Source organism: Cryptomeria japonica, chromosome 2 (assembly GCF_030272615.1).
Source record: "Cryptomeria japonica chromosome 2, Sugi_1.0, whole genome shotgun sequence".
Taxonomy (NCBI): domain Eukaryota; kingdom Viridiplantae; phylum Streptophyta; class Pinopsida; order Cupressales; family Cupressaceae; genus Cryptomeria; species Cryptomeria japonica.
Window position 1 is genome coordinate 427157444 of NC_081406.1, and position 23211 is coordinate 427180654.

At 38.9% G+C, this 23211-nt stretch overlaps 1 protein-coding gene across 3 annotated transcripts in view; it reads left to right on the forward strand.

Moving 5' to 3' along the window:
- Positions 1–23211, forward strand: part of LOC131062013 (probable tRNA N6-adenosine threonylcarbamoyltransferase, mitochondrial) — a 163739-nt gene that overhangs the window by 62022 nt on the left and 78506 nt on the right. For all 3 annotated transcript variants that reach the window (XM_057995866.2, XM_057995868.2, XM_057995867.1), the window contains one exon: positions 17686–17735. In XM_057995866.2, the coding sequence (XP_057851849.1) occupies positions 17686–17735 (50 nt within the window). The remainder of the gene's footprint in view (positions 1–17685; positions 17736–23211) is intronic.

Here is a 23211-nt window from a genome sequence, read left to right on the forward strand (position 1 = left end):
CAGATTTTTGATGTTAGCAGAAATTTCATGTTCTTAATTGGATGTTCAGCATTACTCTCTTCTCCCATTATCTTGATTATTGTAAAGTTAAGTAGTAGTACTACTAACCAATTCTGCCTTGTAAATCTCACCCCGCTGAAAAGTGGAAGAGGCTGGCTTGCCGCCTATTTTCAAGTAAATTGTAATTCAGTCCTTCCACTGCATAAGTGGTCGAGTGATGTTTGATTGTAATGGTCCTCTAGCTGCATAAGCGGTTGAGTTGAGTTTGTTTTGTAATTTCAGTCCTCTCGCTGAAATATTGCAGTCAAGTGATTTGTGCCTTGTGTGTTTCTCTTGGTTGGTTCACTGCCAAGTTTCTTGCATTCCCGCTAGATAAGCGGAAGGGGCTGGCTTGCCGCCCAGTATTGTATTTCATTTCATCTTTCAGCAGTTTGAGATCTAACGATCCCCTATTCACCGTATGCTCTCACCTTCCCACATTGGGCACTTGGTGATCAGAAAGTGGAAGGGTTGCAATCTTCAACAATTTTTCAGTTTATGCTTTGTAACCTTAATGGGTTATTTGTTGTGGATGATTGTTATTGGCCTAAAAACAAAAAAAAATAACTGGGATATCACAGTGGTATCAGAGCTGGTTTTCCTGCCAGCCTGTGTGTTCAAATTGATCAGAGCACAAGTTGTCCCTGTCATCCTGTTGGGTCGTGGTTGTTTGGTTGCATATCAGAGTTTGGAAGAATGTCTACTATAGATAAGTCTATTTGTGAGTTAATGCAAGGACTGATTAATTTGATGAAGTGTCCAGATATTAAAATGGGGTTCGTAAAGGTTCTTGCAAAATCCAAACATAAGGAAGAGTCTGAAAACAATATCTTTAATACAAAGACAAATGATGGAGTTGGTGTTTTGACACCTAACTTTGAGACAGTGCTTCATGAAAACTTTGTGGTGATGCATGCACCTACCATTGATGAGGTTGTTATTCAAGAAGAAGAAAAAACAATATTTGAGGTTGTGCATGATGAATCTTTTAATGTTTCTTATGGAGCTAGTGACAGTGTTGAATGCACTCATGTGCTTTTAGAGGAAGAGCAGATGAAAATTGAAGATGTTAAACAAGAGGGAAAGATTAACAGATTGTTGGATGGAGATTCATGTTATGAAGCTGAAAATATTGCAGCTAATGATGAAGTTCCTAATGACCAAGAGGCTGTCCTATTTTGTGAGTTTAAAATATACCAAAATGATGACATTCAAGGGGCAGATTTAGAGGACCAATCAGAAATTGCATTTTAGAATAATGGGGTTGAGACTCGTAGTTTGAAGAATGAGCTTGACCAAATTCTGAAAGTCTTTGAGCAATGTCCTAAATTGGAATTTTCAGATTTAGGACAGCAGGATTGTTGGTCTACGTTGGAAAAAGGAAATACTTCCCAGATTGTTGACAACCCATTGTTTGAGATGGGTAAAGTGAAAACATATGACAATCCACTGTTTGAGTGGGAAGATGAAACATCACTTGGTTCTAGCATTGCTGTTGGTGAGAATAGCAATGTGTGGAAATTAAGAGAAGATTCAAGATCTAAGTTGGATGATACTTGGAGCTATGGTGAGCACTTTTTAACTAAACAAAGTAATCGGCCCTTTAGCACTTGGGATCCGGGTATGATGGCACCTAGTGATGACAAGGAACTTGTGTGGGATGAATTTCCCTTTGATCCTGATGAAGCTCAAAAAGCAGATTGTGTTGTAGAGTTAGAGGACCATATGGTTTTTGATGATGGAAAGTTTAAAGAGGTTCTAAAATGCAAATCTGATTCACCCATTCATGAAGTTGGTAGTAAGGAAAAAGTTGAAGATTTAGTAGAATCTGATCCTCTTCATGATATTGAGCAATTGCAGCTAGTGGATGGTGAAGAAAAGGAGCCTTGGAGCAGCTTTGTGGGCAGCAAAGACAAGAAACAAAGTTTTGATTTTCAGTTGCATCTAATGACTAGTACACCACCATTAAATGTTCACGAGTGAAAGGATAAATTCATGAGGTCCTTTGAGAATGAGGTGCGAGTTCTATTTGGGTTTGACCATACACATAGTTTGATAGAAAAACTCTATTGGAAGGCTCAAATTGAAGAGAGATGGAAGGGAGTTAAGGATGAAGTTGCTCTCCCTAATCTGCAATTCATCAAAGACTCTTTGGAGACATTGAAATCAGAGTGCATACAATTGATCACAGATCGTGATTATGCCATCGAATCAGCAAAGAAGATCCTTATTGATTTCCAAGGAAAAGAGAGGAAAGTTGAAGAGCTTACTCTTGAGCTTGAGTCAACAAAGGACATGTTAGAAAATATTCAGTTGGTTCTAATGGAGGTAGAAGATCAGTTTGCTGATTTCAAACATTTAAGAGAGAAAGAGAATAGAGAAATGGCCAAGGAGGTCAATCAGGTAATGGAGGAGCTTGATTGCATTCAGGAGGAGTATGATCTTGTTCTTTGTCCCCAAAGATCTGAAAAAATGATTTTGGAGCAAAAGAATGTTTGGGTGGAACATGACTTTGATAGTAATCAGCGGGTTGATAGTCCGTTGTTTGATACAGATGCTGATTGGACATTTATTAATCCACTTTTCAAGTTTGATGTGGGAATTCCTTTTGACTTCAGTGGTGAGGGTGGATCACATTGCAGAGTCTGGGATCTAGGTGCAATTTGCAACCATGAGATATTGTTTCAAATTTGGAGCATTGATTAAATGCATACTCTTGGGCATCTTCTTTGGAAAAGAATGGATCAGATTTTCAGATTTGGGCTTACTGATTGGTTGCAGATTAGCCACTTCACTTTATGGTTTGCTCTCATTTAGGGGAGTTGGTGCAATTGTTTTGGTCATGCAAGTAATGGTTTTCAATTGGAGATTGCTTGGAGGTGTTTTCTAACCTTGGACATGAGTAGATGTGTTGTTTTGGACAACGATCTCCTGTGTTGCAGCACCTGTTCATCTTTTTGGATGCTGATTTTCCTAAAATCAGACCTCAAGACAATCATTCAGACTTGGTGGGCTACTGGTACACTCTTTTTCAGACTTTACAGTCTCCTAGCAGGATGGGTTTGTGGTCTCAAGTGAGAGGTATGGCGAGTTGGGGCAATCAGTATCCGTGTATGGGAAGTGTTCAACCTCTAACTAGAGGTTATCCTTATGCCCTTTCTTCTTCTTATGGTTGGGACAGCGAACCTTTGGTTTCTTTGGTTCACCTTTTTGAGGTGCTTGGAGTGCGAACTGTAAGAGTTTTCAAAAATCTCCATGGTTGTATTAGGATAATTCAATTGAGGCATAGTAGATTTATGTGCAGATATGAGTATGAGTTTGTTGAGCTCTTGCAAAGGAATGCTTTCCTCTTTGCAAGAAGATTTGGAGATGTCACATTGACAGTCGTGGCTCTGTTAGATACCATATGGAGATGTGTTGTGGAGTTTGATCGTGAGCTGAGTAGACCTTATTTTCTATTGCCCAAGCTTGTGATAGACAGTGGTACTGTTGATATTGATTACTTAGAGCCTTATGGGCATGAGATGTTGCATGATATTGATTTCAATCCTTAAGGGATTTTCAGTTTGAGTATCATGGATGGTAACATTTTGGAGTTACAATGGAGGTTATTGCAGTTTTGTTTTGGCGTGATGTTTTCATTGATGTGATCAGAGTGGTCCAGCATCGGCATGGTAGGTTCTTCTTGAGACGGACATGGGACCCTGGGCTCATACATGCTTGGGTGTGGATTAGTTTAAAATTTTCTGGAATTGTGGTGGCATTACTTGAGGACAAGCAATTTTGGAAGGGCGGATTCAAATAATAGAGATTATTATCAGGGAATGACCTTAAGCAACAATACATCAAAAACCTCACCCTCTGCAAATGAGAGGAGGCAACCTTATATAGTTTTTCAAAATAAATGAATGGTCGAGATCAAACAACGATCAAGGGCCAAGATTGAAAGTCCTAAACCCTAATTAGGGTTTCCCAAAATACTATCAGCTTAAATGAATAGGAGAGTGACACGTGGCGCTGCTGCTAATTTCACTGAGGTGAGTGTCCACTTTCTTCTTTCAGAGATTCAACGTATCTGGACACAATGAGCTTGACCTCCTCCATGGTGACACTTGGCAAACCGCCAATCTAGAAGTCGATGATGTCCACATCATCGGTACATCTGGCAAGAATGCCTTCCCACTCAACTGCTTGGGTAAGGAAGTTCTCATCGATGGAGAGGAAGTTTGCAATCTTTGAAAGATCGCCTTTGTCAATCATCCCTGAATCCTTGAAGAAGCTTGCCTGAATCCTGGCTCTCAGGTTCTCTGCTTGTAAATGTTTCTCCCTTAGGCTTTCCTTCTTCTAGATCTTTGATGCCACATGGAATACCTTGCCCAGGATCTTTCTAACACTTTCCTCTGTCTCAAAGCACTTGGTCTCGAATTTCTTCAGAACTTCAATCCGAGTGACCAAAGTATAGTACCATGTGCTGAAGTCGTACCTATCTCCTGTCTGTATGATACCTGCATCCACTAAGCTTCTCTTCCACATGCCTCAGATAACCTTCAGATGAGGGAGTATTTCATTCTGAATTTCATCCACCTCTTCCCAATTGGAGGCTAGATCCTGGATACGATCGGTCAATAAAGAAGCTGACTCATGTGCCGATACTAAATTTTCTACCAGTGTGTCAGCACACACCGAAGCATCTGAAATCCACTCCTTTGCTTGAGTGTACGAGCCCTTCATATCATCATAGTCTTTCATTGATCCTTGTTGAAGAGGCTGTGGCAGAGTAACCGGGACCTCACGGTTGAGTGGGCTGGTAAGATGGAGAACATACTTCCTCCACTGCTGGGTCTCTTCTTCAACCTTCTTCCTCTTTTCTCTTTCATAAGCTAGACTCGTCTTTAGAACGTTGCAGGAGTCGTCAAAATATTGGACCTCTTGGTCCTGGGTGGGCTTACCCAGCTCTATGGTGGTAACCTTGTAATCATCCGTGGTGACATTGTCTCTAGTCTTCCCTTCTTTGGGCACCGCTATCTGGACTGTCCTGAATCCTGCACTATCTCTCTGAATTAGGGAAAACTTCCTGGCGGGTTTGGGTGGTTTAGTTATGGTGGGCTCATTCACCTTCTCTAGAAATGCTGCAGTGACCTCTTCGGAGCGGGCCTCCTTGGGAACCTTGGCCTTTATTCTTTCTCTCAGCCAATCTGGAATGGTTGATTGCTCTATAGTGTTCCGGTCAAACTCATCATCTGCCTCTCCTGGGTTTGCTGGTATGCCATCCAAGAAGACTGTAGGTGCTCCAGTTTGCTCTCTGTCTGGACTTTGGACGACCTCTTCCACTACTTTCCTAACTGGTTGAGAAAGCACTCTTACTTCATCATCAATCATGCAGATGTTCATCTCTTGCTCCCTAGTTGCATTCTGATTGGGCACAATGGAAGCAGCACTTAGGATGGAGTGGCCTTCGCTGGATTCTCTTCTCTCACCTACAATCCTTTTCCCTGTGACCTTTGTGGAGCTTCCAACCAACTCCTTCCTCTTTCGAGACCCAACACTTTCTGAATTTCGAACATCACTGGTGGAGGTACAAGGATTGATGGACAGAGTATCATCTATTCCCATTAATTCGTAAGTCAAGGTCACACCTTTGGCCTTCAACTGCCTTGTCTTTTCAGACGTCCACCACCTCGAATACTCAACCACCGACCTCATGAGGTCTGCTAGATCTGATTTCTCTCCCTCTGTCCAATCTATTAAAACTAGGGGTTCATTTTTCATTTTTTCAAAACCTGGCTGCTAAAGTTCTAGGCTTTCTTCTACCTGATCAGCAACTCTGAATACTTCTGTTGCTCTCACCATGCTCAAAGGGATTCTTGACCAGAATCTCTTCCTGATCTCGAAGCTATTGACTGCATTAGCCCAATAGTCTTCTAGATCCAGTCTGTGCTCAAACGTTGTTCCTTCGGCCTTCTTTATCCTATGGAATGGATCGAAATTCCTTTTTGCCTTGTACTGATAGAAGGGATACTAGGCCAACTCCTTCTTAGCGGTTGCAACAACTTGTGATGATGGACATGTTTCCAGCCCGTTGCCAATTGTAAGTGAGGACGTTCCTGCCTTCTTCCGCTTATCCCTTTGAATCATGATATACTCCTCCAATTGTCTTACAACCTCGAGCAACACCACTCGGTTGGTAGGGTAAGCTGGAAGCTTGTATGGAGGCCCGGAGAATCCCTGAATTCAGAGGTAAGTGAATTTTGGATATTGATGTACCAACACCCGAATCGACCGATGAAGTCCATAGACTCTTGAGAGAGCCTCTGGTGCAGCCCACCTTGAAGTGTCCGGGTAATGTGCATCAGGATGGTATCATTCACTCTTTTGAAATGGAATTTCTCCTCCATGTGGAGCTGGGGATAGCAATCATACACTGGAAACTGGTTCTCCTTGTTCCCAACTTCTCCTCTACAAGTGAGACCTCTGTACCTGTAGGTCCTGGCCAAGGAATAAAACAGGTAAGAACTCATGAAGAAAGTCCTATTCGTCTTCAGGTTCCTCAGTTGGCTGTCTAGGTTGTCGCCGATCATCTTGGCCCAGTCTATCATTTTTACTCCATTGATTATTTCATTAATGAAATACTACATCCAGGGTTCGAATGGAGCTCCCTGAGGATTTCCCATTATTCTATTGAGCAGGACAATTATGTCCCCAATGTCTTCCTTGAAGTATGCTCGCACTAGGCTCTTCCTCTGGAGTTTGGAGGCGCCCTTCCTCGGCTTGTCTAGCTAGGAATGGTTAACTATGGCATCATATTCCTCTAGGTTGTCCTGGTACAGACTGTCAGCTTCGTCCTTTGTCATATACACTGTGTTGTGATACTTTGGGATCCTGAAGGCCTCTCTGATGGCCTCATCGCTGATATTTGCCAACACTCTTCCATCAGGTGCAACAATGTCCTTACTGATGGGGTTGTAGTGTTTGGCACATTTGACTACTAGTTCATTGCACTGCATGGTGGGGAGGAAGCCAGCAGCATGCACGATGCCACTCTTCATCATCTTTCGCGCAATGGTGGTAGGCACAAGGTTGTCTAGACCAAACATTCGCTTCTTAAATTCACTTAGATTGATGTGTCCAAGGTTGGTGTCGCTGATGTTCTTCCATTTTGAAGTCATCCTCGACTCTGGGGGAGCATCTTTGTCTCCTTGAAATTTCATAATGTCTAGGACCTACAGACAAACAATAAAATTTTAAGTCAGAAAATAATTTGCAAAGTTTCGAAAATAACGGGGCTGCGAAATGGCCAAGTGTTGGAAAATTATCATTTTTTTGTTCCCATACTTAGCCAAAAAAAATTGTTTTTTCACCTCAAAAACCCTCAGTCTTAGGGCTGGTTGTGGTTACCACCAAGTGTCAAAACTTTCAAAATTTTTTCATACTTAGCCAAAAAAATGATTTTCTTTCTCCAAAATTTAAAAAAAAAATCATTTATTAAATTCTGGAAAATATTCAGAAAATTCATAATTTTAATTTCACCTCTGACTTGGATAGAAGTAAGGCTAGAATTTTCTCCAGAATACTCAGAAAATTCAGAAAAAATTAGATAATTTTTCCTCATACTAGTTGCCTTTCTCCAAAAATCTGTGAAACTTTTGTTAAAAAAGTTATCCAACTTCCAGCAATGTCAAAAACTTTCTCCAGATGATCTTCAAACTGAAATACATCACTAAGCTCTCCTTAGTAACTTCGAACTTCTTGGTGTAATAATGCAGTTGATAATGAAGTATTTGTAGACAAGGTTAAATCTTTAAGTAGAAACCCTTAAAATCTTCCAACTCATACTTCCTAATTTTAACTTCATGTTTCCAAGTTTTTTGAAAATATCTCAAAAACAAACTTTCCATTTTGATTTAAGTTTGAAAATATCCAATAATCCTCCAATATTCTCTTTCAAAAAAAAAAAAAAACTCTCCATTTTGGATTTAACTTTGAAGATATTCAATAATCCTTAAATATTTTCTTCCAAAAAAAACTTTCTATTTTGGATTTAACTTTGAAGATATTGAATAGTCTTCCAATATCTACTTCAAAAACTTTCTATCTTGATCTTCAATTTCGAAATCTCTGTGGATTTTCCAATATCGCTAAAGCTTGTTGACTTTGCTTGACTTTTCATGTGTAGGTGGACTCTTGATGATAACTCTTATCATCTTCAAATTTTGGTGGACTTTGGAGGTCTCTAGGCTAACATGGCGGGGTTTGGAGGTGGTACCAAGGGTATGGCGGACCTTGATAACTCTTCCTTTCACATTGCATCTACTTCATTACATTTTGTACCTTGGGCGGACTTTGGTGTTTGCTCCTCAAGGCGGAGTTTAAGGCATCTCCTTATAGGGCGGACTTTGGGCAACATCTCCTAGGGCAAACTTTGGAGGCTCTTCCTACCTTGGGCAGACTTTGGACATCTCTCAACATGGGCTCCCCAAGTTGCATGGCGGACTTTGGAAGGTGCTCTTGGGCGGACTTTGGTGGCTTCTCCACCATTTGAAGACCTTGGGCAGACTTTGGACATCTCTCAACATGGGCTCCCCAAGCTGCATGGCGGACTTCCTTGAAGGCTTCTCTTGGGCAGACTTTCATGGCTTCTCCACCATTTGAAGACCTTGGGTGGAGTTTTGAGGGGGCTCAATGAAGAGCACACAGTTATACTGAGAGGGGGGGTGAATCAGTATAATGAAACTTTTCAATTCAATATTTTATATGATAGAATCAATCACTAAAAATAATTTTGCATATGAACACAATAACACAAAGATTTAAGTGGAAACCCAATGCGGGAGAAAACCACTGAAAATGAATGCTATATATTTATGTTCTTTTACAATTTTGTGAGCACCAACCCATTGGAAGCACCAACTCCCTAACTCTGTTTTGTGAGCACCAACCCACTGGAAGCACCAACCCTCGAACTCTGTTTTGTGAGCACCAACCCACTGGAAGCACCAACTCTCTTTGCTGAAGTTGTGAGCACCAACTCACTCTTCACAAATTTAATTTTCCATCTTGAACATGTTGCTGTAACAATGGATGATGGACAATGGTAACACTCTTTAAATCTGCATACACATCTTCATACAAACATGTCACAATTTCTTTCTTAAATCTGCTGTAAGCTGATCATAAATCTGCCTTACTCTTCATTTCAAATCTGCATGTGCTAAGTTTATATATCTGCTATTATATTCTAAACTTATGCTCTTTTAGGACTGATTGTTCATGTTTCTCTTTGCACACCTCTTACTTCACCTACGTGAGGTATACTTTCAAAAATCCACAGTTTTATACAAAGTATGTATATCCAGCATATCAACATCCTTCTCAAAGCATTTTTTAAAAATTCATATATATATGTGCTAGTTCCACCGGTTGCAAACCAACATGACTTTTAGTTTGAAAAGTCATATCCTTCAATATTTCAATAACTTCTTTTTATTAAATTCTATTAATAAACTTTTTACGGGAGTATTTGTTTGCCAAACACTTTTGTTTATATTAATAAACTTTTATGCCACTATACCTTAGACAATACTTCTCATAATAAACAAACCATCGAACTTAATGAAGCCCGATAATATGTATTGTAAAAATAAGGTATGTAATTTATTTACGATATTATTTTCTCCCAGCCGGTATTAAGTTCGTTCCGCAAAACACAAAGTTTAATAATTTTTGCTGTCGAGATTTATTTTTCACTTTTAATTTTGCCTCTCCATATCTATCTCCGCTTTAATTAATTTAAAGTGTGTCGCCGATAATATTGTTCAATATATTAACGCTCATGAGGTGCCGTAAAAAATACTTGGTTAATACATCCGCCATCAAAACATTTTTTCGCTTTAATAAACTTGCCGCTATATTAATATATTTGCCGATAATTATAAAGTCTTTCCATATTATATATCGGGTAATATATCGGATTATTTATAAAGTCTTTCCATTAATAGTTTTCATTTGATTTCTATTTTTGCCTTCAGATAATGATATAGATACGAACCATGCTCGCTGTAATCTTCTGCTTCATCGTGCTGATTTGCCAGGAAACTTCCAAACCAACACCCGACTCTAGGATATATTTTAGATACTTTCATTCTTTCTGTGATGTTATTTTAGATGCTTCCTGCTTTCAATTAGTTTGACATCAATGACAATACTTGCATCACTCAAGGCATGGCGGACTTTGGAAGGTGCTCCCTCATGGGCGGACTTCTAGCAAGGCTCCTCATAGCCTTCCCAACATGAATGGCGGACTTTGAAGACCACCTTCGAAGCTTCTTCAAGACAATGGCGGACTTTGGAAGGTGCTCCCTCACAGGGCGGACTTTAGGCAAGGCTCCCATCACTTGACATACTTGGGCGGACTTTAGGGTGTTGGCCATCATGGCCTCTTCAACACATGACCTCATTTGAACCTGCAAAAACCCTTGTTAGCCAGACTTAGAAGAATTCTTAGAAAAATTTCAAAATTTCACATCTTAATCAAATTTAACCGGATTAACTTGAAATTTAAATTCCATGCCTAGGTAGATCATTTGAAGCAGTATGATCCCAAAAATCTAGGGATTTAACTTTTTAGGTCAAAACTTGGAATTTTTGAGTTCCGGTCGAAGCTGGTCAGTGGTGCAAGTGTAAACCCTAGGTTCGCATCCTGAAAAAGCAAAAAGCCTAAAATCTAGGGATTTAGCTTTTTTATGTCAAAACTTGGAATTTTCGAGTTTCGGTCAAAGCTGGTCAGTGGTGCAAGTGTAAACCCTGGGTTCGCATCTTGAAAAAGAAAAAAGCAGGGATCCCTAAAATCTAGGAAAAACTTTCTAAAAATAGCCATACCGGGGATCGGGCTGAAAGTGCCAAAAACAAAACTTCCTAAAAAATAGGAAAAATAAAAAAAAGCAAACTTTCTAAAAATAGAAGTTGTCCACATTCGTCCAAATCAATTGCGATCTTCGTCCTTTGGCCTTTCTAAGCACTCTGGTGGTGTTCGTATTTCGGAATCACATAATTTGCAAAAACTAACTTTCAATCGTCAGGGCCTGAAATGATCAAAACTGGACAAGGCTTGGTGAAACTGCAGCGGAAGGTCATAGGACACTAAGAAAACCCTTGAAAGCAGGAAAAGAGGGTCCCCATTTGCAATGGGGCGATGTGTGAAAAAGGTCACAACACTACCTAAGGAAGCACCACAAGCTGAAATCAAGATACCCACGACTGATGAAGTGAGAAATAGTTACATAGAGTATGCTTCTTTTCCTACCGAGATTCGAGATATCCTCACCTTGGATGAGTTCATGAATCAAAAGAAAAAGAGAGGTTGAAGTTTTGAGAACCGCCCTTATGCTCCCAGAGATTATCATCAAGCCCTTGGAAAGGTGACTTAGCCCACTTTGACGGGAGTGATACTACTAGATCATGGGTTCAGAAGTTGGATAACTATCTGTCCTTGAGAGCAATGTTGGAAGAAGATGCTATCAAATTTGCCACCTTGCATTTGGATGGGGCTTCTCATGAATGGTGGTATCATGGTTTGGTCACTCTTGGTCATGGTCTCATTGTCACCTACAATGAGTTTACCAACAGGCTCATTGAAAGATTTGACACTAAAGCTCCTGAGGTGAAATTTCATGAGCTGAAACAACAAGGTTCTTTGGACACCTACATAATTGATTTCCAAAGACTCGCTATGATGGTACCAAACATCACAGAGAAGAGGCTTGTAGTTCTTTTTACCGAGGGACTGGAGGAACCATTGAAAGGTTGGGTGAAGGCTTTTGATCCACCAACTCTGAATGAAGCGATAAAAAAATCAAGAAGCATGGAGTTGGCTGCCCCTAAGTCAAAATTTCAGTCCAAGCCTTTCCCTTATCAAAAGGACAAAAATAAATTATCAAATCAGACCAAGAGGTTCCCTTGTAAAATGGATGATGAGCTCCAAAAAGAGCTCCGAAGTAAAAATTTGTGCTACACCTACAAGGAACCTTGGGCCCCGGGTCATAAGTGCTATGGAAAAGGCAATGCATACTACATGGAGGCTTATTCTGCTGATGGATCAGAATCTGAAAATTCAGAACAACAAACTAATATGGGGGAAAGTGAGTATTAAGAGGTTCCGGAAGATGAGGAAGGTGGTCAAGAAGGTGGAGGTGAACTGGCCCAACTCTTGAGCTTTCAAAAGAGTGAATCCTTTAGGGTCCGTGGGATAGTTGCAGGCCACAAAATTATTGCTCTCATTGATACTGGAGCAACACATAACTTCACTGATGAAGGCTTTGTTGCTAATAGAGGCCTTGAAATTGAAGAATTTGATGGGTTCAAGGTGATGGTTGCTGATGGTTCGACCATTACATGCAACAAGAACATCTCCAATATGTCCATGAAGATTGGAAATTATGAAGTTAATGATGTTTTCTATGTAGTCAGCATTGGAGGTACAAATAATGCCGTGCTTGGTATGCAGTGGCTTTGCTCTCTTGGCGAGATCACATTGAACATGCAAACTATGGACCTTAAGTTTACATCTGTAGGGAGGAGAGTAGTGTTGAGAGGGATGTCTAATGGAGGCCCTCGTATCGTGTCACTGAATAGGATGGAGAGGCTGATCCATCATGGTCAAGTGGAATGGGCAGAAAAATGCATGATCATGCCAACCAATATTATAGAAGACAAGAGGCAATACCCTCCTGATATTCAAGAATTGATCACCAAGAGGAGTAAAGTCTTTGGTAGTCTACCCCCTAGAAGACCTCCAGAAAGAGGGTTCGAGCACATTATTAAACTTGAAGGAGCCAAACCGGTTATTCGTACTCTATACCGGTATCAAAGAAGCAGAAGGATGAAATAGAAAAGGCTATTAAAGAACTTTTGGATATGGGATACATCCGGCCCAGCAAGAGCCCCTTTGCTTTTGCAGTGGTTTTAGTCAAGGAGGATGGGACTGTAATGTCCCCATTTTTGGAGTAAGAGTAATTAATTAATTTAATTAGTTAAGTTGTTCAAATTATTATTATTTTTCATGGATAGCTTAATTAATTATTTTATTTAATGGTATTAAGTTAATTATTTATAAAGTTATCAAATAAATTAAAAATTAAAAGTTGACTTTATATTTAATCAATTTAATAAAGTGAATTAAAATTATGTCATAAAGTCACTTAAGTGAAATAATATTATTTTAATATTATTTCTAGAAGCTTCTAGAGATGAGCTGAAAAAAGTATAAAGGGAGATCTAATTGAGCTTCAAGGCAACTTTGGATTGGTTATTGATATTGAATTGAGTTTTGTAGAACCATGGGGTGTCTGTAGACTATTGTCTTTGGGAACGAGAAACTCCCATTGATAGCATAATTGAGGGAGTGAAAGACCTTCGAGGGGTTGCAGTTGAGAGTTGGAGATAACTCAGTCTTCCATATTGCCCTTAATGAGTTTGTGCATCTACATGGTAGTGAGGTTCATGGTGTCTTCAGCAAATCATATTGGGTCTCCTTAATGCATCGATTCTTATTGGAGGAGATAGGTGATTTATTTAAAGATCAATTGAAGGTGGAAATTTAGGAGGTGGCTGCCCTAATTGCAGGTCTGAGGGAAAATCGGGTTCATCATCTATACCCACGACTTTGCTAATATTTCCTTGTTGAAGCATCATAACAAACAGTGAAGGACAGCGTTAGCCTTGGAAGCATAAGGCAATTCTATTAGGAGTATTTGGGAGGTGCAATAAGGAGATTTCGGTTGACAAATCAGTTCTGAGAAAAAATCGTATCAGTCAACCATATTCCATGATTTTGTTCCTATTTATTCATTGAAGCATCAAATCATATATTATAGGATAGCGCTGGCATAAGGAGTGAAGGGCGATACCATTAGGAGCATTAGAAGGGAGTAATTAGAAGAATTCAGTATCTATATCAGATCTGAAGATAAGTCGAATTAGACTGTTAGTCCCCATGATTTTGCTCCTGGACATTCATTCATGCATCAGATATGGCATTTGGCAAGGGCGATTTGATTGAGGGAAGGAGGCGATCATTTTAGGAGAAGAGATTGAAGATTAGCAGCTGATTATTATTAATTGTCAGACCATCAATATTGCAGCAGGGGCGAATCTTGGACAAGTTCGATTTGGCAGGTTGAAGGCTTCATAATTCATGAAATTGCTTGCCTCTTCATCTATCCAGCTGGGCTATTCCAAATGAGGTTCATTTGTCATCATTCTATGTACCTTTTTCAGACAGTTGTAATATTGTAATGAATGTCAAGAGTTTTGGTCATTAGTAGGAATATTGTATGAACTTGTTGGATTATTATCTTTTGAAATGAAGGGGAAATAAGGTTGCAATCTCAGTTGAATGTTGTCTAAGGATTTATGCCAATTGTTTGATGAAATGTCAGCTAGCTGAATGTATATGTCTATGTGTCCAAACGAATGCAATGACATCTTGCCTTAGTTCATAATCATCCTAGGTGATCATTCTATCAATTAGATGTTGTTGATAGTCATTCTCTGGTGCATATGTATGGTTAATATCTTTGAATAAGTCTGAAAACTCAGAGACAGAAGAACAACATAACACGCAAAATACATAAACCGCATAACACGCAGTTGGACAGTCAATTGTTTGACAATATTCCTTGCATTCTTAGTCCTACAACTACAGGGGATATTTTAGGGACCATGTGCATGTGCATGGACTACCAAGCTCTAAATCGGAAAACAATCAAGAATCGGTATCCCATACCTAGGATTGATGAGCTCATAGATGAGTTGCACGGAGCTTTCTTTTTCTCTAAGATTATATTAACCGACATCCAATGTGAGCTTGAATATATATGTAAGAACCCACACCTGGTGGACTCTAACCAACCACAATATTCTGCCTTTGTTTGATTTTTCAATGTTTTCAGTGTTTGGGTTTTGCTTGAGTTTTCAATGATGTTTCACCAAGGAATAAAGAAAGTGCAAATAACATATGCTGCAAACTAGAGTATGGAAATGAGAGCTACAGCCATAAGCATTTTATTGAACATTTGCCATGCAATTCCTATTATGAAATGTTGACTTTCAGCTAGGGACATTAAGACAAACAGTTATCTTGCAAACTGAAATAAATACTACAAATATATCATATGCAACTCCTTTTTATTGATGTCCCAATTACCACAGATATGAAAGGGCCAAGACTCTTGGCTGACAGCTGAATATGATATGAAACAAAATACCCAGGTCTGAGTACAATGGCAGCATACAACCAACTTCGAATGTCTATTAAATACTGAAATTAAATGCAAGAGAACCTGATCCAATGAAGCCCCTACGTTGTGGGTAATGTAGCAACTCAAATACCATGTAAATTGTGAAGCAACATGTGTGGCTGCTGCTGCTATAGTACGGCCTCCAACAATTATAAATTCTGCCCAAATTCCAATGTCATGACATTAGCAACTAATCTGGAAATGAGCAGCAATTAAAACCCTTGAAGAACCCTTGAGTAGACTCAACTAAGATGCAATATACTGTAGCGATTTTACTATTCACGTATCACTGTAGCGTTTCACTATTCACGAGTTACTGTTCATGCACACTGTTCACGGCACTGTAGCGCACTGTTCATGGCACTGTAGCAGTGGATGAAATAACTTGCAATCTGCTCTTAAAACCTTGAATAACTTGTTGATAATCTCTCCCAACAAGAATGATATAACTCCATGTGCCAAAGAAGGATGATTCACAACCAACTATAAATGTTCTTCAACAATAAACTTCAAACTCTTGTAGAAAACTTCACCAATTTGCACAAATGAAAGAACTGAAGTATTCTTTCCCACAACTGCAATAATTCAGATGTTATTTCACACCTTCAAAATTGCTATCAATAGGAAGTTTTCGTTTCCTATGATCAAAGAAGAAAATTGCGAAAGCCCTAGGCTCCACAATAAAAATCAATCAAAATACTATTCATCAACTGGATGCCGAGAATGAACTCTTGCCTTTCCTTTTATTCTTTCCTTAAGAGAGCTCAAACACTTTCCTGGCCAATGTGGGATAAAAGATTTATTCCCACATTAAATTATTCACTTAACGCACTTTATTATATTAAAGTGACTTTATTATTATAAAGTTACTTTAGAACTTTATAATAATATTAAAATATTAAATAAATCACTTAAGTCACTTAAACTTTAATATCTCTTGATGTACTTGTCTGATTGCTAAACCGTCTGAGCCAGGAGTCGACTCTCCCTGTTCTCCATGTGATTGGATGCCTGTCTAAAAATAGAGACCCTGAATAGTGACTTACTATAAATAGTAAGTATGTGGAACTGAGTCTAGAAATAGCTGCAAAGGCCCAATCAAGGTCGACACTGCCAATAAGCTCTGCTCAGGTGTCTTCCTATTAATAGGAACCCTGACTCTCCCAAAATAGTAACTTACTATAAATAGTAAGTGTGCCAATCTGAGTCAAAAAAACCTGTGCAAAGGCCAAAACCTGAATCTAGCTGAAGAGTAATGTCTCTAATCACCAAGTAACTGCCACACGAGGCCCTCTATCAATAATTATTAGCCTACGAGGGTCAAATGATAGGCTAATTCTTACAAACTCTGATGCTCGCAAAATGGGGACATTACAATATATTATCTATTTTGACTCTTTTGACTCTCTCTTTAATCCACAAGACTAACAAGGCCTCTAAAACATCTTATGATTCTACGATATATTGTCTCCATTCAGATCAATTTCGCAATACTAAGTTTCTTTGATCTAAGGAAATTTTGTTTCTTGCAAAATAATTATATCTTGATTGTTATCATCTCATGGGTGCTTTATTTGGTGCCTTCTATTAGGGGAATGAGTGCCTCCTAATATTCTTGGATAGGACCTTCATTGTCTTAAAGGAGAGTGGCTTGCTCTCATCATTCTGATTGATCTGTCCAATGTCGATTGAATCCAAAAAATTACGTATTATTAACAAATGCTTAGAAAATGAGAGAAATAAGTTTTTAGAACTTAGAATCTGCAAATGAAATCTCAAAAGTCACTATTGTACATTGTCTTGGAATTCTTAATGGTTTGCTTGCCACAAGTATTAGGAAATGAAAATATGGCTGAAAATGCTGATTCGAGTGTCTCAAATAAGCCAAAAAGTGGGACACACCCGTATGATTCCATTTTCTTAGTTTGGACTCATGAAATTCATTTGTATGTGCTACTATTTTTTCGTTATAATTAATGGTGGCTATCCCTTTTCCCTTGTATATTCAATTACATCCTCTTAAAAGCCTTGTCAACTTCTCTAATATTCCTTGTGGGTAAAAATTGCTTTGTAATTTCTATACAAAAATGGAACATGTTCTACTATATGTATGTATTATACCTTGGTGTTTGTTGATTATTAGCTTTGAATTGATTTATGAGAATATTTGTATCACTATCGTTCATGGCACTTTTGAGTTGTAGCTCTTCCATAGTTTTTCCTTAAGTTTTTCTCATATTGCTAACCTTAATAAAATCTTACAAAGTATAATTAGGGAAAACATCCTCTCTTAGTGTATATTGCAATTTATTTTGAATGTGCTGCACCCAATATATTTTCATGTTTCTTACAGGTTGACAGAAAAGGAGCTAGACTTTCCATTCTTGACTCTTTTAGTTTCTGGTAATCACCTCTTTGTACATTTCTGGATTTACTCTTAACTTATAAATATGATTCTTAGGATTTGGGCTATTTCAGAACTTGATAGATCCTTTCTCTTCATTCAGAATATTTTTAGGTATTGTGCTTATTTGTCTTTATTTGATCTAATAAAAGTTTTTTGAGATTTCTTTTGTTTTTGAAAAGGTAAGAAGTCTTTGTTTGATAATTAGATATCATGAATCTTCACAAATAACTTCTTTATGAAATAGTCTACAGTTAACCTGAACAAGAATAGTTGATGAGATGAAACTGCAGAAACCCCACATTGTTTAACTTTTGTTAAGTAAGGAGTTCTTGTATTGCAATTACTAAACTTTTGGCTACCACCAAATTTGGAAGAAAACAATCTTGAATAACCAAAATCTTTGCTATTTAACTATAAAAGTCTTGAAACAATATTTTATATTAAATCATATGGACTGAAATAGTAATAAACAAAAATCTTATTGTAGACATCTTCTCACAACTAGGGGAGCAAACATTCTGCCTTCGTCTTACATGCAGTGAGTCAACTTACATTCTAAGGAGATCTATTCTAGACATACTTCGATAGCAGACATTCAACTTGTTGTGTTCTTGAACAACTCATAATGATTCACTTTGTAAAAAAATCTAAAACACTTGCAACCACGAGATCTGATTATTTCCTCTCACATATTAATTTACCACCACATGCTTATATTCTCCAGATATTCTTTTGAACTACTTGATCTGAAAACTTGGTATAAGTGGGTCAGAGTCAGAAGGTCTCAAGGAGAACTATGAAAGTGAACCTGCAACATTACTGCAGATTCACCTTCAGCTGTTGTAGGTGTTCTGTTCAGTGCTGCAGGTGTCTTGTGTTTATTCCAAACAACTTGAAGGCCATTTCTCTTTGCCTTTTGGTACTAATGATAGAAAGAGGAATATATTATAACATGAGGGAAGCATCACAACAATGTTGGACCACTAGGGTTACTGGATGCCTAATAAAGTAGGATTGTTGCAGCCTCAAAAATAAATCTCAAATGATGTCCAAATTTTTAATGGTTTACATATTTGGATCTCTCTTTGTTAGTGTTTTTAATTTGCTTTTTGCAAGAAAATACAAAACGAAATAGTGTGAGGTCAAGCCTCTTCAAATTTGAGAGGAAAGCTCCTTGGGTCTCAACTAACCTAAACCTAAGCTAAAGTGGCCCTAAACACAAATTATAGGAAAAACACATAGATATGCATGTTAGTTTTTAGTGATCAGATTAGCAGTATAGAACAGAAAATCAGAATGCAAAGTAAATCATACACATAACACACATGTACCCTGGGAAAACCTCCCTCTTGGAGGAAAAACCCAGCAACCAAAGATCCCAGATCTGATTAGATTAGGTATAGCAGCAGATTACAATACTGCCCTTCTAGGGCATACAAAGAACTTATCTGAATCACAGTTCGGGTCAGATTTGAACAATCACCCAGATTTTTGATTGCAGATCATGTGAGGGAGTTCGGTTGCCCTAGAATAGATGTAGCACAACCTGGAGTAAGTTTAGCAGCTTTGGAGCAGGTTTGGCAGCCTTGGGGCAGGCTCGACAGACCTAGGAGCAAGTTCGGCAAATCTAGGAAGATGTTCGCCCAGCTAGAAGACAATTTCACTGACTTCAAAATGTAGTTTGCTGATCTTTTGGAGCAGAATAGATCGCATTAAGGCAGATGATATTCGCTTATGTTATATGACTTGTGACCTCAAGTCGCTTCCTTTATACACATGCCCTTAACCCTTATGCCTAGGTCGGCTTTGGCGCCAAATTACAAATTCACAAGTTACATTATAGGGTCAGACCCATTTATAACCACAAGTTACATTCGCCATTATAGGGTTAGACCAATATCACAAGTTACATCGGTTAGGACCTGACCAATAACACTTTACAAGTTACATATTAATAGGTCCTGACCTATTGAATTTACAAGTTACACAATATCCCAAATAGGCCCATACACAATAAATTTTAAGGCCGAAGGCCACATTAAAATTTACCAAGCTAGGTCGGTCCAATCAAAGGATACGACCTAGCTACATTTTCAACACTCCCTCTTAGCTAGGGAGGATCCCTTGATTAATCAAGTTACATCGTGACCATGCTTCATGGACTCTTTCCATGATATCCACCATGCATTCTCATAGAGGATGAATTCAATATACATCATGGACTTCTTCCATGATATTCATCATGCATACCTGTAGAGGATGAATCCTAATTACATCCTAAGTACATCATGGACTCTTTCCATGATACCCATCATGCACAACCGCCGAGGATGGATCCACCTTGCATTGCCCGCAGAGGGTGGAAGAGGTCTTACACCTCAAAGAAACTACCACCTTGCACTCCGCAGAGGGTGATCCCACCTTGCACTCCGCAGAGGGTGGAATGAGGGCTCTAACCTTAGACTTCTCCCAAAGAAGAATGCAATACCACCATGCCTACTTGCAGAGGGTGGAATGAGGGCTTTCACCTCAACCTTCTCCCGAAAGATTGCCTTAACCAAGGATATAGCTTCCTCTGAAATTGAAACAACAAACAAGCTCCCTCTGGAGCTGAAAACAACAAGCTCCCTCTAAAGCTGAACCTGATCGTAGTATCACCAACTAAGCTATGTCTCTTAGTCTTCAGCCTGTGATGCTTCCTCACAGGATGTCTCAAAACCTTCCTCTCTTGAATATAATCATCATCTTCATGGTCCTTAGTCCGTCCTTAAAGCATTTACGAGAGGTTACTAATAGTTCAAGACTATCATACATGATTCACTATCCAATGAATTGATAACAACATGAGAAATTCAAAAAATACTTCTCTCTTATAAGTTAGTCCTCAACATTCTTTCCTAATTTCGCTTAGCAATGAAATTACCATCCACTTAGGTCATAATGAAGCATTTGATGATGATTTCGTGGTCTTCGGGCCTCGCCATCACTTATCATCTATCTTCAACTTAGTGACGACATGTAGGAGTTGCACGCAAGGATCACTCAAAGCTGTCAACATAGCAGACTGAAAAAGTAACCTTGATACTAATTTGCAACATTGTCAACTTGCACAAACCAAGTATCATGCCAATGTTGGGAAATATGTACCAAATTATAGCTTACCAAAAAACACTCAGAAAATTATTGAATAAGGACATATCAACTTGGTAAGGGTTATTTTATGAAAGAGCAGATCTGTTACCTCAATTTGGCCAAACAGCTAGGTCAGCCAATAACAAACTTAATTAAATTCAATGAAACATCAGATGTTCACCTTGCAAGTGAGTGGAAACTACATGTAAACTCAAGGAGCCATATCAACATTTATGATTAAAGGTAGCGATTCTCACCATGTTCACCCGTCCTTACCTATTGACTATTATGGCCTGCCAGAATAGTAGGGCCCCTTCAATCTTCCTCCTTTTTGATCTGTTTCCAAACTTGTAGGAAGTAATGACATAATCAGCATAAAGGTATGGCCAGCATGAGGGTACGACCGACTACAAGAGAACTAAACCACCAGTCATTAAGCCTGTCAAACCCCTCCAAAAACTTCCAATATACTTCACGAATCTGTTAATTTGATTATGCTAATATGAACCTGGCTCTGATACCATGTTAGTTTTTAGTGATCAGATTAGCAGTATAGAACAAAAAATCAGAATGCAAAGTAAATCATACACATAACACACATGTAGCCTGGGAAAACCTCCCTCTTGGAGGAAAAACCCAACAACCAAAGATCTTAGATCTGATTAGATTAGGTATAGCAGTAGATTACAATACTGCCCTTCTAGGGAATACAAAGAACTTATCTGAATCACAGTTCAGGTCAGATTTGAACAATCACCCAGATTGTTGATTGCAGATCATGTGAGGGAGTTTGCTTGCCCTAGAACAGATGTAGCACAACCTGAAGTAAGTTCAGCAGCGTTGGAGCAGGTTCGGCAGCCTTGGGGCAGGCTCGACAGACCTAGGAGCAGGTTCAGCAGACCTAGGAGGATGTTCGCCCAGCTAGAAGACAATTTCGCTGACTTCAAAATGTAGTTCACTGATGTTTTGGAGCAGATCAGATCGTATTAAGGCAGATGATATTCGCTTATGTTATATGACTTGTGACCTCAAGTCACTTCCTTTATATACATGCCCTTAATCCTTATGCCTAGGTTGACTTTGGCACCAAATTACAAATTCACAAGTTACATTATTGGGTCAGACCCATTTATAACCACAAGTTACATTCGCCATAATAGGGTCAGACCAATATCACAAGTTACATTGGTTAGGACCTGACTAATAACACTTTACAAGTTACATATTAATAGGTCCCGACCTATTGAATTTACAAGTTACACAATATCCCAAATAGGCCCATACACAATAAATTTTAAGGCCGAAGGCCACATTAAAATTTACCAAGCTAGGTCGGCCCAATCAAGGGACCTAGCTACATTTTCAACAATGCACACTTCATAATATTCTTTGAGATGGTTCTGAGTTTCTTGTTTGGATTGGTTTTGAGTTACAGTTGCTTAGAAAGATACAGCAGATTTAACAAACACAATATAACACCAATAACAATAAAGCAATTTGCTATATTATCAACAACAATATTAACGAAATATGCCTTCTATTCTAACACCAATGGTGCTGCAAAGTTATTAACAGCAGATTACTTTTCTGTATATTTTAATAAAGGAGATTACACAGTTGATTTTGCATACCAAACGCTGTTCCAGAATTAATAGTATTCACACAATACGCCAACAGCAATAATAGCGCCTTGCTTTCACAATTCAGCACTGTACGGCACCATTCCCAGCAGCTGCAATCTAGTACAGTACCCTCAGAAGACAGCTATAGCACCTACGAACAACCTCTAACTGTATTTTGGACTGCCACAAACGCTTCCAAATGTTCATAGACCTGTACAACACTCTTCATCAGTGTCACAACAAATAGTAAGGGTTTCTATGGTGAATATGGCCAGCAACTCAGCCCCCACAATGCCACGGCCAGCAAGTATGATCACAGTAAGTGCGGCCAGCTTAGTATGGCTCCCAACAGTGATGTACGCCTCTGTCAAGGGAAGTACGGACAACAAGAAGAGTATGGCCTAGCAAAGAGTACGACCCAGCAGTATTAAACTTGTCTTAGCCACGCTAATGGTCTCCAACATTAACTCAAGATGCATTCAGAATACTTCTGGAAGTTAACTTGCAAGTAGAAGTACCTTTTAGTTTAAGCTCAATGTGCTCCTTGGAATGAAAGCACCATTAATCCTCTTGATTGTATCTTGCAACAGCGAGAAGAATGTTATTCATGAGGGATTTCATCCTCACAAACCCTTGAAGATGAACTTTCCGATCAGCACATAAAATATCATATCAATCCAGCATATTCAAAAAGAACTCTTAAAGAGTCTTTTATAAC